This window comes from Salvelinus namaycush, chromosome 29 (assembly GCF_016432855.1).
Source record: "Salvelinus namaycush isolate Seneca chromosome 29, SaNama_1.0, whole genome shotgun sequence".
NCBI lineage: Eukaryota > Metazoa > Chordata > Actinopteri > Salmoniformes > Salmonidae > Salvelinus > Salvelinus namaycush.
In genome coordinates this window covers 27,626,087-27,643,358 of record NC_052335.1, presented here as the reverse complement: position 1 = coordinate 27,643,358, position 17,272 = coordinate 27,626,087, and the positions used below count along the sequence as shown (strand labels likewise).

Here is a 17,272-nt window from a genome sequence, read left to right as displayed (position 1 = left end):
ACTGTACTTCCTCAGAGGTAGGGAGGCGAGCAGGCCAGAGGTGGATGAACGCAGTGCCCTTGTTTGGGTGTAGGGCCTGATCAGAGCCTGAAGGTACGGAGGTGCCGTTCCCCTCACAGCTCCGTAGGCAAGCACCATGGTCTTGTAGCGGATGCGAGCTTCAACTGGAAGCCAGTGGAGAGAGCGGAGGAGCGGGGTGACGTGAGAGAACTTGGGAAGGTTGAACACCAGACGGGCTGCGGCGTTCTGGATGAGTTGTAGGGGTTTAATGGCACAGGCAGGGAGCCCAGCCAACAGCGAGTTGCAGTAATCCAGACGGGAGATGACAAGTGCCTGGATTAGGACCTGCGCCGCTTCCTGCGTGAGGCAGGGTCGTACTCTGCGAATGTTGTAGAGCATGAACCTACAGGAACGGGTCACCGCCTTGATGTTAGTTGAGAACGACAGGGTGTTGTCCAGGATCACGCCAAGGTTCTTAGCACTCTGGGAGGAGGACACAATGGAGTTGTCAACCGTGATGGCGAGATCATGGAACGGGCAGTCCTTCCCCGGGAGGAAGAGCAGCTCCGTCTTGCCGAGGTTCAGCTTGAGGTGGTGATCCGTCATCCACACTGATATGTCTGCCAGACATGCAGAGATGCGATTCACCACCTGGTTATCAGAGGGGGGAAAGGAGAAGATTAATTGTGTGTCGTCTGCATAGCAATGATAGGAGAGACCATGTGAGGATATGACAGAGCCAAGTGACTTGGTGTATAGCGAGAATAGGAGAGGGCCTAGAACAGAGCCCTGGGGGACACCAGTGGTGAGAGCACGTGGTGCGGAGACAGATTCTCGCCACGCCACCTGGTAGGAGCGACCTGTCAGGTAGGACGCAATCCAAGCGTGGACCTTGCCGGAGATGCCCAGCTCGGAGAGGGTGGAGAGGAGGATCTGATGGTTCACAGTATCAAAGGCAGCCGATAGGTCTAGAAGGATGAGAGCAGAGGGGGGTACCGGTACAGAGTCAATGTGCGGGCGCACCAGTTAGTTGAGGTAACATGTACATGTAGGTAGAGTTATTAAAGTGACTATGCATAGATGATAACAACAGAGTAGCAGCAGTGTAAAAGAGGGGTAGCCATTTGATTAGGTGTTCAGGAGTCTTATGGCTTGGGGGTAGAAGCTGTTTAGAAGCCTCTTGGACCTAGATTTCACGCTCCGGTACCACTTGCGTGCGGTAGCAGAGAGAACAGTCTATGACTAGGGTGGCTGAAGTCTTTGACAATTTTTAGGGACTTCCCCTGATACCGCCTGGTATAGAGGTCCTGGATAGCAGGGAGCTTGGCCCCAGTGATGTACTGGGCTGTTCGCACTACCCTCTGTAGTGCCTTGCGGTAGAAGGCCAAGCAGTTGCCATACCAGGCAGTGATGCAACCAGTCTGGATGCTCTCGATGGTGCAGCTGTAGAACCCTTTGAGTATCTGAGGACCCATTCCAAATCTGGAATACACTCTTGGAATACACTCTCTTCACAACTGTCAGTGTGCTTGGACCATGTTAGGTTGTTGGTGATGTGGACACCAAGGAACTTGAAGCTCTCAACCTGTTCCACTGCAGCCACGTCGACGAGAATGGGGGTGTGCTCGGTCCTCTTTTTCCTGTAGTCCGCAATCATCTCCTTTGTTTTGATCACGTTGAGGGAGAGCTTGTTGTCCTGGCACCACATGGCCCTGACCTCCTCCCTATAGGCTGTCTCGCTGTTGTTGGTGATCAGGCTTACCACTGTTGTGTCATCGGCAAACTTAATGATGGTGTTGGAGTCATGCCTGGCTGTGCAGTCATGAGTGAACAAGGAGTACAGGAGTGGACTGAGCATGCACCCCGAGGAGCCCATGTTGAGGATCAGCGTGGCGGGTGTATTGTTACCTACCTTTACCACCTGGGGGCGGCCCGCCAGGAAGTCCAGGATCCAGTTGCAGAGGGAGGTGTTGAGTTCCAGGGTCCTTAGCTTATTGAGGAGCTTTGAGGGCACTATGGTGTTGAACGCTGAGCTGTAGTCAATGAATTGCATTCTCACATAGGTGTTCCTTTTGTCCAGGTGGGAAAGGGCAGTGCGGAGTGCAATAGAGATTGCATCATCTGTGGATCTGTATGCAAACTGGAGTGGGTCAAGGGTTTCTGGGATAATGGTGTTGATGTGAGACATGACCAGATTTACAAAGCATTTCATGACTACAGACGTCAGTGCTACAGATGTTAGTGCTAAGGTCAGTAGTCATTTAGGCAGGTTACCTTGGCGTTCATGGGCACAGGCACTATGGTGGTCTGCTTAAAACATGTTGGTATTACAGACTCGGACAGGGACAGGTTGAAAATGTCAGGGAAGATGCTTGCCAGTTGGTCAGCGCATGCTCGCAGTACACATCCTGGTAATCCGTCCGGCCTTGTGAATGTTAACCAGTTTATAGGTCTTACTCACATCGGCTGCAGAGAGCGTGATTACAGTCTTCTGGAACAGCTGGTGCTCTCATGCATGTTTCAGTGTTATTTGCCTCGAAGTGAGCATAGAAGTAGTTTAGGTCGTCTGGTAGGCTTGTGTCAAGTGGGCAGCTCTCGGCTGTGCTTCCCTTTGTAGTCTAATGGTTTGCAAGCCCTGCCACATCTGACGAGCGTCGGAGCCAGTGTAGTACGATTCGATCTTAGTCCTATATTGCCTGTTAAATGGTTCGCCGGAGGGCACAGCGGGATTTCTTATAAGCTTTCGGGTTAGAGTCCCACTCCTTGAAAGCGGCAGCTCTAGCCTTTAGCTCGGTGCAGATGTTTCTTGTAACCTATGGCTTCTGATTGGGGTATGTACATACGGTCACTGTGGGGACGACATCGTCGATGCACTTATTGATGAAGCCTATGACTGGTATGGTGTACTCAATGCCATCGGAAGAATCCCGGAACATGTTCCAGTCTGTGCTAGCAAAACAGTCCTGTAGCTTAGCATCTGCTTCATCTGACCGCTTTTTTATTGATCTAGTCACTGGTGCTTCCTGCTTGAATTTTTGCTTGTAAGCAGGAGGATAGAATTATGGTCAGATTTGCCAAATGGAGGGAGAGCTTTGTATGAGTCCGTGTGTGGAGTAAAGGTGGTCCAGAGTTTTTTCCCTCTGGTTGCACATTTAACATGCTGATAGAAATTTGGTAAAACGGATTTAAGTTTCCCTGCATTAAAATCCCCGGCTACTAGGAGCGCCGCCTCTGGGTGAGCGTTTTTTTGTTTGCATATGGCAGAATAAAGCTCATTCAATGTGGTCTTAGCATGCCTCTAAACAGCTACGAAAAATACAGATGAAAACTCTCTAGGTAGATAGTGTGGTCTACAGCCTATCATGAGATACTCTACCTCTGGCAAGCAACAGCTCGAGACTTCCTTAGATATCGTGCACCAGCTGTTATTTACAAAAATACATAGTCCGCCACCCCTTGTTTTACCAGACGCCGCTGTTCTATCCTGCCGGTACAGCGTATAACCAGCCAGCAGCTGTATGTTGATAGTGTCGTCGTTCAGCCACGACTCCGTGAAGAATAAGAGCATAAAATATTACAGTTTTGAATCAGGGACCAATGACACTAGGGGAATATCCCAAATGGCACCATATTCCCTTTACAGAGCCCTGATTAATAGTAGTGCACTATAAAGGGAATAGGGTGGGATAGGACAGTTGACACCAGACCAAAGACAGCAGGATGCAAGGGAAGACATAGCAAGAAGGAAAGCCAGCATAGTAGACTAAGGAAGACTGAGGAAAAGTAGACTGAGGAAGTAGTATAGTAGACTGAGGAAAATCCATTCCTAATTATCTTGAAATATTAAGGTTGATCTCTGAATGACATCTCTAATACGGGCATGTCTTCTCTGCTGCATCTCTCCTCTCCGTGCTGGCCGGCCACCCCCCCACCCTCGGGAACACAATCAATATAAAATAGCAAAGCGGGGCCCCGGTGGTATCTGAATAGTTGAAGCATCCAATTTCAGGTGGGATCCATGAGGTAATGGAGAAGGGGCCATCTGGGGCCCGGCGCTGATAAAAGTCATTATATGCTCCGTCTCTCTCCAAGACGGAAAAGCAAGCAGAGCTGACACTTACACATAGAGCCCTAGGGTCAAACTGGAAAATGCTGCCGATTTCTAATGATGTAATGATGCAATGATGTGATAGTGGTTTTCTACCATCGTCGAGATGACGTTTTCTTTGGGCAACGCAATTTCTGCTATTTTCAAAGCTGGTGTTGTGAATATTTACATTTAGGTGATTTAGCAGACACTTATCCAGTGCCACAAAGGCAGTATCAATATGACATTGGTATATGACAAGATTACAACTGCAGAACAATTCCTAGTGTGTGTGTGTCATGCATAGCCCATGCCAAAGTGGAGGGCATAGAAAGCTGTTATCTATTCATATCAACAAGGGTTTCCATACTTTTTTCAGCACCGGTCACAGGAAGGATAACAGCTGGAATGAAAGAGGGCCAACTGTGAAACAGAACAGCAGCAAAACCCAGGAAATTTACTTCAATCAGCAAAACAAACTGTGTGTGTGTGTGTAATATATATAAATAAGTAAGAGAGAGAGCGAGAACAGTACACAAATACTACTGGTGAGGCCGACTTTAGTCCTTATTTAGGACCATCATACATCATGCTACGTCAGCAGCCTGGTCCCATGTGAGGGCCACTGCCAGGCCGTCTCTGGAGGAGCGTTAAGAGCCAAGTCCAACATTCTGTCCGGGGGCTAAATATAGCAGCAGTGCAGTCTGACTCTAACCAGAATAGACTGACTCAGCCCAGCCTGGCCCACACTGCTCTGCCAGCCATGCTGCATGTCAACAGATCCCTACACTCAGTCAGAGCCCTGCCACCCACACAGGGGTTGTGTGACAACCTATTCCCTATATAGTGCACTACTTTCAACCCGGTCCATTAGGAACAGGGTGCCATCTGGGATGCAACCACGGACAGGCAGGCACACCGACAGACCCATGCCGTCTGCGTGATGGGACAACAGGCCAAAGCTTTTTTTAACCTGCAATGTGATTGTCATTCAAAACCCACACAGCTCTGAAAAGCCCTCTGCCTTCCAGTCACTGGTATAACTGGTGAAAGGGCATCCCAATGCGGTTCATTGTAAAAGTGAATACGTCATGTGCTAAGTACTCCTGAATGCTGACAGTAGTCTGTAGAGAAGTAGCCTACATTGCAATGACAGACATTTAGGCAGTGGTTGACGACTAGCCTAAAATGGAGAACATACCTGCTGCTGTTGAGGATACTGCATTCCACTCATGCCCATCTGACCCCTCCCAGGCATTCCCATTGGGTAGCGGTGAGGAGAAGGTGATCTGTATGGTTGGCCGGGGTAGAAGCCACCCCCGCCCTGCTGTTGCTGGGAGTAAGGGTTGTTACCCATGCCGTAGAGCTGAGAGCGCTTCATCGCCATGGCATCTATTGGTGGCACCTAACAGAGAGAGATGGGAGGAGTTAGCATAAGATTGGGCTAACTATGCTTTAGATATTTTATAATACAACCAACAGCTTGCAAGGTCAAAGGCCCCTTCCTTCTCATTCGCGGCAGGTAGCCTAGTGGTTAGAGCGTTGGACTCGTAACCGAAAGGTTGCAAGATCAAATCCCCGAGCTGACAAGGTAAAAATCTGTCGTTCTGCCCCTGAACAAGGCAGTTAACCCACTGTTCCTAGGCCGTCATTGAAAATAAGAATTTGTTCTTAACCGACTTGCCTAATTAAATAAAATGTATAAAAATATATCTACAGTCTAGCCTAAGAGCAAAACTAGTAAGAAAACAATAGCGACATGGTCCAATTCTGACTATCACTACTCAAATTCCAGTATATGACAGCTGGCCAGAATTGAAGTAGGCCTATTCACCATGTCTTGCAAATTACAAAAGTAGTTTAAATGTTTCAATACATCAGATTTCTCCATCACTCCATCGGAGTCCTATTAAATAGCCTGAGGTTCGTAATCAGGTCCAGGGGTTGGCAAAGATATCCAGGATAATGTGCCGTCAAGTGCTTTAGGAGTCAGGTTATTCTCGAGAGGCTCGGCAGGCTGTGCCAAAAAAGAGTGAGAGCAATTCAAACTAATCTTCTCATGTCACTGCTAAATTCAGGCCAATTGAAGCAGCACTTAAAGAAAATGTGAGCAATCGAGAAAGCCCAAGGGGCCACTTTAAACGAATAGTCTGGGTGTCAGCAGTCATGCCTGGGCACCCTGCGATTTTAACACACACTCACTAAATGACAGTTAAGGGTAGGTTATCCAGAATAAAAACGATTCAAATGTTTTCGCTGTAGCTCAGATGGCATTATGATCAATGAAAGCAAGTTGGAGGATGTTGTACCAACAATCCTTTGTAGAAGTATTGTACGCCTAATTTGAATGAATCAACTTTGTTCAAAGACAGAAACAAAGCAATATTTTTATTTTACACTTGCCAGAATCCAGCATGGTAAACTCAAATGACTAACAGTCTTAAAAGAAAACCTTCTCACTACAAAAAAGACAGACTAGATCATCAGATAGAGAAAAAGCTACTTAAATCCCAAACACTACACTTTCTGAACTAAATACACACACAACAATTTGTCTAATGAGGTCGAAAACACAAGAATGCTTGTCAGGTACCAGCAGTAAACATTACATTTTGTGTTGTTCTTACTCCATTTTATGACCTGTCACTGGTTTCAATCTGTTCGTAAACAGCACACATGAAGGCGTTATAGGTCCATTATTTTGAGAAAGTCTCACCCCACAAATGAAAGACTGGAGAAAATAGCTGCAGAGCAAAGAATGATGGGATTTTTAAAAAAAACGCAAATAGGTCAAGCTTGTTTTCGTATTTTCCCTGTATTAGGAGTCCAGTGAGCAAAAATCACTCAATTTCTGCCAGCTAAACACTTCTTCTGTCTGCTGTAGGCTAATCTACCAAACGAGGGCTTGCTGTCAATGTGAATGAGGCCATTCAGATGGGGAAATCCTACCTACAAATCAGCAAAATAAAAAGGATTACATCCTAAAATGGCACCATATTCCCTTTATAGTGCACTACTTTTGACCAGAAACATATGGGTCCTGGTCAACAGTAGAGCACTGTATATGAAATAGAGTGCCATTCAGGACAAATTAAATACTGAGTCCCAGTGCCATGTGTTCAATTCACACCATAAAGAGGGTGGGGAGGAGACATCAAACCTGCATCTGGAGAGGGAGGAGTAAACTATGAAGAGAAACCCCTCTACTTTAAGCCAGCAGAATTCTTACAAATCTGTCAGAAATATGCCTGGGTTGAGTTCCTAAAACACAATCTCAGGTTTGTCTGTAACCCTACACTACGGGTAACCAAAGAGCACAGGACGAACCCTCTCCAACCCATAATGAAGTGGACGTCCAGACTCACTTACGTCCAGACTTGAATAGAACCATCCTGCACATCACAGGCAAACCACAGCATTTCCCACATCATCTGGCTATATCCACACACTGCATCTACAAGGTAAACATATCCACTTGTCAAAATGTAATAAAACTAGAGCTTTGATGGCAAGAATGTCAGAGACCAAAGCCAGCATCACTCCCTTCATAGTGCTTATGATGCGCCACGGTCCGTGTGCTCAAAGCCAGAATGAGGGAGAGTTGCAGAAAAACAGGACATGTCCTCTTTTAAAATGCCTAATTTAAGACTCAATTACAATACCTCAGTGAAGATAATCGACTTTCAAAGGAGAAATGTTTATTATAGGCTTGTCAGTAACAGGATCTCAGAGCATGCTGGAGACAGCAGGAATTAGCTAGTGAATACAAGAAAAAACTTCCATCTGAAAAGTCCATATTTTGTGTAGTGCAGCAGTTTGCACATCTTTAAACACTGTGGGGGGCTTAGCCGTGGGGAAATTAAGCTACAATAGAAACTAGAGTGGCTGTTAAACATTTTCAGAAAGAAAGCCTGTCTAATGGAGGGGTCCGTCCACAACATGCTCACATTTACAAAAGACTTCAATGCTTTCAAACCAGGCACTTCTTGGTAGGTTGTCACAGTGCAGGCCTGGAGAGAGAGTGTGTTTTCCAGCTGAGGTATTTAGCTGGCTGATTGTGGGATCGGGCACATGGCTAATTTGCATGTGTGAAGGGAGACCACATAATGGCCTCCATGTCAAAAAAACAGGATCACATCACTAGATAAAAGAGGTCAAGCCACGAGTGTCAAAGATACCATTACACAATGGAAACAGAACACAATCCTGATCCCCCCCCCCCCCCCCCCCCACAGTCCTTGATAGGCAGGTGGCAAGAGCCAATCAGATGCAAGATTAGGTCAATTAGGAGGTAGTGGTCAAATTTACCTCAAATGTTCATGCTTCCAACGTGCTCTTGGAAGTGCAAGATGGACACCAGCATGTACTGTTTTATACATAATGTAAGTGCCTTAATATCTAAAATAGGCTTCTTTATAGGAACAGGGCATGCATTTTGTTAAATAGCAGAAACCCAATCATCCAGTTGACATTCATTCTAGCTTTAGACTATGGCGATATCGTCTATATGAATGCAGCTGCCACTGGACGCAGTTTATCATAGCCCACTACACTTTACTAGGGAGATGTGTACTAAACCTGTCACTGCATTCTGTATCAGAAAGTAGGCTGGCCCTCTCAAATATTATAGATCAATGCACTACTGTCTGTTTGTTTATAAAGCCCTTGTGCAAATGTCTGCCATACCTTACTTCGTTGCTAAATGACAGACATGCACACAAGTCACCAGACCTGATTACATGGATGGCTAACTCTGGAGATCCCTTCAGTTTCCACCGAGTTAGGTAGATCTGTGGGTAGTTTTTTTTGCGGAATGATGTCCAGAACGCTCAAGTTTGATGTTTTGGCGCCACTGGGGCAGTTCAGAAGGCTGGTTGATTACTTTTATTAGTGAGTAATGTGTTTGTTTTTCATATGTTCATTTTCTTCAATTGCTTGTACATATTGGGAATTTGTATGATCGTGTGCTGAGCTTCCTTGTAAAAGAGACCTTGGTCTCAATGCAATTTCCCTGTTTAAATAAATTGAAATAATGATCATAATACGTGCTGATGAGCACATTTAGCTACTTGGCCAACGCGAGGCCTTCAAATTGGTGTAACAAGACTAACGTTAGCAGGCTATGCTATAGCTAGCTAGCAATAGCAGATAACAATTGGAGTGTATGATATCTAGCAAGCTGGATATCAACAAACGAATGTTAGTGTTAGCTAGTAAGAATTCTGATTTGTTGAATAAAAGTAAATATGCGTTTTGAGATGTGAAACGGATACTTCAATATCTCAGCAGTTGCACAGATCCTGTGCTAGCTAGAAGGAAGGTCGATAGTTTTCGCACCCCAATCTAACGTTTTTTTTTTTATTTTATTTAACCTGTATTTAATTAGGCAAGTCAAGCAAGTCCACAAGTTAAATTGCAAATGTTGTAGTAAATTTATCAGCATGGGTATGCATACGTTTACATGGTACAGTACTGTACCTAAAGTTTGAAATGTTGGAGAACAGACTAACTTAACTAGACTTAAGAGACTAGCAAGCAAGCTAACTGAAAGATCTGGGATCCCCAACCAGAAGTCACCTTGGACAGAAATTGAAATGCCAACTTCAAATCAACCATAACAGAATAGTTAACTAAGTTAGTTAGTTGCCCACAAGGATACGGAATTCAGAAAATTACCATTTGGGTGTTCTCCGCGTGCATGTTTATTTATTCTAAAAACAGTAGAATGTACAAAAGCTGTCCTAGCGATGCTGGCTAGCTAATACATTAGCATAGCAAACGTGTCTGTCCATAGCTAAATTAACTAGCCAAGCCGCCTGGAAAGCGTAGTTATAGTTCGGCCAATTAGTAAAATGTGACAAATATGAATGCATCATTTACCTGTGATCTGCCGCTTCCTTGTCCGTTGTTTCCAGGGCTCATGGCAGGGTGATTTCTTTCTTGTCCTCCCCAACTATGAGTTGTTGAACCGTATTGGGAGCTCAAGTCTTTAGTCAGCCCCATGCTTGATTGTTGTTGTTGAGCAGAAGGATTAGTGTAATCTTGATAGCCACTGCCATAGCCCCGCATCATAGGGCTCGGGGATGTCAGTAACTGGTTTAGAGTCGGGGTAGCCCCCGACGGATGCTGCTGACTTTGCCCTGGAAATCTGTGAAACCCTCCAATATTCGCACCACCAGAAGAGGCAGCAGCCATGGCAGCTCTGCTATGATTAGCAGCAGCCGTGTTGCTGACTGGGCCCATCATGTTGTTCCCTTGCCGAGAGGGACTCATCATTCCATATCCACTGTTACCGTAGCCAGGTCGGTAGTTCGGGTAGTGATTGTACGGGTTGTTTTGGTATCCTTCGTGGGAGTTTTGTTGAAGTTGATCCATATTGTTCTGTTGTACCGAATGCATTATCCCAGACCCTGGGCTTTGTTGTCCGCCATGTTGATCAAAGCAAGGCCCTCCTCTTCCCTTTCCATAATAACTATTATTTAACTCCGAAACTGAGCTGTTCCCACTTTGGGACGGGTTGATGTTATTAGTTGGTCCCAAACTGGCATGGTCGTACCTGCTGTTAATACGGTCCTCCGTTTTGCCCGGTTGGTCCTCCTCCTCACTTTTATTTAGCATTTGTTGCTGCTGATGGAGTTCCACTTGATTCCCTAAAACAACGTTCTCTTTTCCTCCATGTTGGCGGTTTCCACTTTCTCCATGTATCGACTGCTGGCTGTTGTGAATTTGGCGTTGTTGGTGCTGAATGAATTGATTGAATGGCTGTTGCTGTGGAGGTGTGTGGTGGTGCGATGGAGGAGGATCTCCGACACCAACATTTTTCACTTTATGACTGACAAGCGTTCCCGTCTCCATGCTTCCCGAACTCATGCTACAATTTGAAGTCGAAAAAGACTCCGATCTAGAATCTGCACTTTTCTTCTCAAGTTGACTCGAATTGTTGTTTACAGGAAAAACTCGAACTCTGTTTGGGTTCAATTCATGGTGATTGCGTTCTACATTAATAGCATGAACGATAGTCCCGTTTCCTACCCCAACTACAGTTCCACCAACTACTCCAGATTTAGCAGATTTAAACTCTTGACTCACGCTGCTAGTTAAACTCGACCTTTTCTTACCAGTTGATGTTGGGGCTGTTGCCACTTGTGCGGCCATGATCAAGTCCACATCTCAGGCAGAAAATCCAGTCGAGCTAGCAAGCTAAACATATAGAAGAAAAGCAGAACACGAAAAGATGCCAGCTAGCTAACGTTAGCGGGAAATGAAAAAGAGCGCATACAGTGTCGAATATGAGCATAAATACCATCTATGTTAGAGCGAGCTCATGTTGAAAGTTTTGATAAAGACGGGCATGAAACTTTTTTACTTCCATGTTTAACCCGTATACAGGCAAATGCCTTTTCTCTCCAAAGACCATTTAGCCCAGCATGGCAACAGCGAGCGTTAAGAATCGATAGTTTATACCTCAGCGATCTAGAGGGCTGGGTGGCTGACGATTTCCTGGTCGGGGCGGGGCGAGATTATTCTGAGTAGTTGCACCTGAGCCCTAAAAAATAAATATCACTGTTATTCACATACAACAACAAAAAAGTATTTGCATGTTCATAGCAAACCAGGCTGAAAGGGAGCATTTGTATGCCTAAATTGGAAATAGTGTTCGAGCGCCTACTTTTGCGATGAATGGTGCTATTGTTTTCCCTGCTTTCTTTACTATGCCTAATCTACTTGTCTGATTGAATTCATTCACCTATGAATTCACCCATCATATGTGTGGAAATTGTTGACTGTATACTGTACATGTACTCATTCTTCTCTATGCTCTTCTGTTATTATTAAAGTAACAAGAATTGAAAGAAAAATATAAACAGGCCATATGAGAATGTCTGTGTGTTTCTACGTAGGCCTAAATGAGAGTGAATATACATGAGCAAATATGTTTTTATTTGATTAGGATCCCCATTAGCTGCTACTCTTCCTGAATATGTTAGTCTGTGTGATGTTGAGGTATTGACTCACTTGAGGGACCTGTTCAAGGGGGAAATCGTCTGAGACCTCCCACAGAAATGGCAGCAGCAGCCCAGTCAAGTGAAGCAGGGAAAGTGGGTCAGTGAAAACCCACAGAAAGCTGCACAGTACAGCTCCACAGGAACACACTGACACCACAGACCTTTTTTTTTACAGGGAAGGGAAAATACTGCTCTAACACAGCGTTTGCAAGCCTATTACCTTCATAGTGCACTACCCATAGGGCTCTGGTCAAAAGTAGTGGACTATCTAGAGAGCAATTTGGGACTCGCTTGCAATCAGCACACCTTGTAATAAGGACACTTGTCAAACCAACATGCTTTCAATTTCAGGGTTGAGTAAATAACAATATGACAATTGATTTGTTTACTAGTAGGATGGCTTCAAGTGACCCAATATGCAGTGTATGAAAGTGACTGTATTCCCAAATGTGTCTTGAAGACTGACCTGTTCCAGTTAGCCATTTCATAGTCTTCAATGACAGTAGAATTTTAAAAAATTATACTGTATTTGCAATCCAAATTCGTGCATAATTTTTTTCATTGGATAAAGGTAAGCAACCAAAGGCCTCTTCTCAAGCAGCTGGTAGCAAGGTTGATGCCAAAGACCTTGTGGATGGAGGTATATAAGAAGGAATCACAATGGATTTTCTCAAATCGCAATGCATTGGTGAAGCTATGAGAGTACAGACAGCATAGAATTAGATATAAAATGGTAATGTATAGGACGTCTATGACCGGCATTCCAATAACAAAGTCAGATCGTAACGTAAATGATGGTTGTGTCTGAAGCATGCATTCTCTGTACAGGCCAGTGTGTTGGCCTGTGAGAAGGAGATTCTCAAGGGTTTTGCAATCACATCTACATACACATGAAGTACACGTCAATGTCAAGTGTACTTCACAGTGTTTTGCAAGTCTGTGTGGCAATGTGCCCTGGATAATTCCACCAATAAAAAAGACATTGATCGTTTTTGTGCCACAATTGTTTGTGTTATATGCACTATATATTAGAGAATAGCTCATTATACAATTGCTACACACAGACATCAGCAAACTAATCAGTACTTTTGATAGTGGAAAGAGAAATTGTTACAATTAAAGGTACTTTTCACACAATTAGTTGATTCCAGAATATACCATGTCAAGTGAGAGCACACAGAACGGAAACAGGGGTGTTGCTTACTCAGCAGTCAGCACTAACCATGTAACAAACTAATTACACCATGTTCACATCCCAAATGGCACCCTATTCCCTATATAGTGCCCTTCCTTTGAACAGAGCTCTATGGGCCATGGTCAAAATAAGTACCCTACATACGGAATAGACTTAACCCATGACAAATTACACTGCTCAAAAAAATAAAGGGAACACTTAAACAACACAATGTAACTCCAAGTCAATCACACTTCTGTGAAATCAAACTGTCCACTTAGGAAGCAACAGTGATTGACAATACATTTCACATGCTGTTGTGCAAATGGAATAGACAAAAGGTGGAAATTATAGGCAATTAGCAAGACACCCCCAATAAAGGAGTGATTCTGCAGGTGGTGACCACAGACCACTTCTCAGTTCCTATGCTTCCTGGCTGATGTTTTGGTCACTTTTGAATGCTGGCGGTGCTTTCACTCTAGTGGTAGCATGAGACGGAGTCTACAACCCACACAAGTGGCTCAGGTAGTGCAGCTCATCCAGGATGGCACATCAATGCGAGCTGTGGCAAGAAGGTTTGCTGTGTCTGTCAGCGTAGTGTCCAGAGCATGGAGGCGCTACCAGGAGACAGGCCAGTACATCAGGAGATGTGGAGGAGGCCGTAGGAGGGCAACAACCCAGCAGCAGGACCGCTACCTCCGCCTTTGTGCAAGGAGGAGCACTGCCAGAGCCCTGCAAAATGACCTCCAGCAGGCCACAAATGTGCATGTGTCAGCATATGGTCTCACAAGGGCTCTGAGGATCTCATCTCGGTACCTAATGGCAGTCAGGCTACCTCTGGCGAGCACATGGAGGGCTGTGCGGCCCCACAAAGAAATGCCACCCCACACCATGACTGACCCACCGCCAAACCGGTCATGCTGGAGGATGTTGCAGGCAGCAGAACGTTCTCCACGGCGTCTCCAGACTCTGTCACATGTGCTCAGTGTGAACCTGCTTTCATCTGTGAAGAGCACAGGGCGCCAGTGGCGAATTTGCCAATCTTGGTGTTCTCTGGCAAATGCCAAACGTCCTGCACGGTGTTGGGCTGTAAGCACAACCCCCACCTGTGGACGTCAGGCCCTCATACCACCCTCATGGAGTCTGTTTCTGACCGTTTGAGCAGACACATGCGCATTTGTGGCCTGCTGGAGGTCATTTGCAGGGCTCTGGCAGTGCTCCTCCTTGCACAAAGGCGGAGGTAGCGGTCCTGCTGCTGGGTTGTTGCCCTCCTACGGCCTCCTCCACATCTCCTGATGTACTGGCCTGTCTCCTGGTAGCGCCTCCATGCTCTGGACACTACGCTGACAGACACAGCAAACCTTCTTGCCACAGCTCGCATTGATGTGCCATCCTGGATGAGCTGCACTACCTGAGCCACTTGTGTGGGTTGTAGACTCCATCTCATGCTACCACTAGAGTGAAAGCACCGCCAGCATTCAAAAGTGACCAAAACATCAGCCAGGAAGCATAGGAACTGAGAAGTGGTCTGTGGTCACCACCTGCAGAATCACTCCTTTATTGGGGGTGTCTTGCTAATTGCCTATAATTTCCACCTTTTGTCTATTCCATTTGCACAACAGCATGTGAAATGTATTGTCAATCAGTGTTGCTTCCTAAGTGGACAGTTTGATTTCACAGAAGTGTGATTGACTTGGAGTTACATTGTGTTGTTTAAGTGTTCCCTTTATTTTTTTGAGCAGTGTATAATCTTCACCTTTTGTCGACTACAGTCTGTAGACATCATTACTTGAATCTTGACCCAGCAGCTACTTCTCCACCATCTAGACAACTTTTATCACCCCACTTAAAGCACCTGTGTGACAGGGACCCAGGCAGGCAGTGGTCTCAAATGGAACCTTACACTCTATACAGTGGACAACTTTTGAACAGGGCTCATAAGGCTGTGAGACGAGTGACACTGATTGTGTTTCTCCTAATTAAACCTCCCCTGACCTTGGCAGAGGTAAATCATTAGTTTCCCGTTGTAATCATCACACGGCCGCAATTATACCCCATTGGACCTTCATTTGCATTTAGACATAGCTGCTCAGGCCATGACAAAAATTTTAAAATACATTTTGACAATGTCAGAGAACTGAGGTACGGACACAGAGACTGATTTCCAAGCTAATGGGATTGCATGATTGGAGCATAGTTATACATATGGTACAGATGTGCAAATATAGCTGATACATCTTTTGTGTGCAAACCTTCCAAAAAAGTATATCTTATAATAACACTAATTCAAGAATATTCAAACATAGAGAGAGCAATTGAACGTCTATTCTTAATTCGAGTACTTACACTACTTGAAATGCAGCCCACAACAGAGGGGGGAAAAGATAATCAGGGAATTACTTGCATCATTAGTAATTCATTACTTTGGTAATAACATGTCCTTTCTTACTGGCAGCTGCCTTACTGAACTAACAAGGGGTTGCCTAGCAATCAGCGTTACACACTGGGTGACATCATTCATGGCTGAATCAATCCCAATCTCTTTAATTAAAATGACCAAGCTGACCATGTAGCATAATTTCCATAAATGTGACCCTCAAGTTAAGTCAGAAAACATGTCTCTCTCTTCTATTCCCTGTTATGCTTACCAAGCACAGGGCGAGAGGGGGTAGGTGAGATGCATCCCAGTCAGATTAGTATGGTGAAAATGTCAAATATTTTGCTGCAAAATCAAATCCAATTTTACGTGGATCATTGCTGAGACATTATTTTTACCACAGGGTAGCTCCAATAGGAATGATTTACTTTCCTTTGAAACACACAAGCCAAGAACAGAGAAAGCACCCATAAGTAGGGCATGTTATGGTTACAATACTGATGCCAGCAGATTTAATATTCTATTCATCTTAATTTGATTGCTGTAGGTGCAGGTTTGAAATAAGGTTGTGGTGTGTAATAGTATTATTAATCTAAAGTAATTTACCGGCGGTTTCTCAGACAGAGATTAAGTTTGGTTCTGGACTTAAAAAGCAAGCGCAATGGAGAATCTCTCCAGGGTTACATGAAGGGTTCTCACACAAGACAAAGAGAGCCAGCCAGAGAGTCAGCCATACATGATATCCTATATTAATTCCTATTAACCACCACACCAACCCCTCTCACACACACAAATCCCAGCCTGCATGTCTGAACCAAACTCGGATCTTTAAATCCATTAAGGATCCAAATGAATCATTTAGGTGTGTCGAGACCTGGGCTAAGTTGTTCTGGCACACAGTAAAATGTGGCTATGCATCCCAAATGGCAGCCTATTCCCTTTATTGTCCACTATACTTCTGACAAGGGCACATAGGGCTCTGGTCAAAAGTTGTGCAATATAAAGGAAATAGGGAGCCATTTGGGACACATCTGTGCTCTTTCTCCCCGCCTGCCTCAGATGAATGATTTATTAAACGACAGGTTGTTGCTGTATTGCCAGATGGATCTCTTGTGTCTCGCAGTTCCACAGATGTGTACACATGTTTAATGGTTGTTTGTGGATGCCTGTCAAGGAAAACAACCTCTTGACGAGGTGACGTCCCCCGTCTGTTCACCCCTCCTAGCGTGAACCGTAAATCAGAGCCAGGGTTTAACAGCGTCTGCATCCCAAATGGCACTCCGTTCCCAATATAGTGCACTACTTTTGACCAGAGCCTTATGGGCCTGTAGTAGTGCAAAGGGAATATGGTTCCATTTGGGATGCAGACTAATACACACTTCTCTCCCTAAGAGCTCTGACAGGAATATGCTATAGACACTCAGTGAGGGTACAGTACGGCTCACTTTTGCTGAAAGCAAGAATGTGTTTGTTTGTAACTGGAATGACTATCTGAATTGGTCAACTCAAGTTAACATTTTTATGAAACAAACTTCTTTGAAGGTTGTTAGCTATGTACAATTTACATATTACATTTATGCCAGTCATTTTCCTCTAGTGTCCAAATAATTAATTAAGTCCCAAGTTAT

General features: G+C 44.8%; 1 protein-coding gene across 3 annotated transcripts in view; it reads right to left on the bottom strand.

Annotated features, from left to right (window-relative positions):
* LOC120023910 (AT-rich interactive domain-containing protein 1B-like) overlaps positions 1–11,553 on the bottom strand; it is an 86,952-nt gene extending 75,399 nt beyond the window's left edge. For 2 of the 3 annotated variants that reach the window (XM_038968010.1, XM_038968012.1), the window contains exons 1-2: positions 9,968–11,552; positions 5,289–5,492 (exon numbers count right to left, since the gene is read on the bottom strand). In XM_038968010.1, the coding sequence (XP_038823938.1) occupies positions 5,289–5,492; positions 9,968–11,242 (1,479 nt within the window). In that variant the 5' untranslated portion in view covers positions 11,243–11,552. Of the gene's footprint in view, positions 1–5,288; positions 5,493–9,967 lie in introns of all 3 variants that reach the window. The other variant, XM_038968011.1, reaches the window with a different exon arrangement.
* Positions 11,554–17,272: the final 5,719 nt, after the last annotated feature.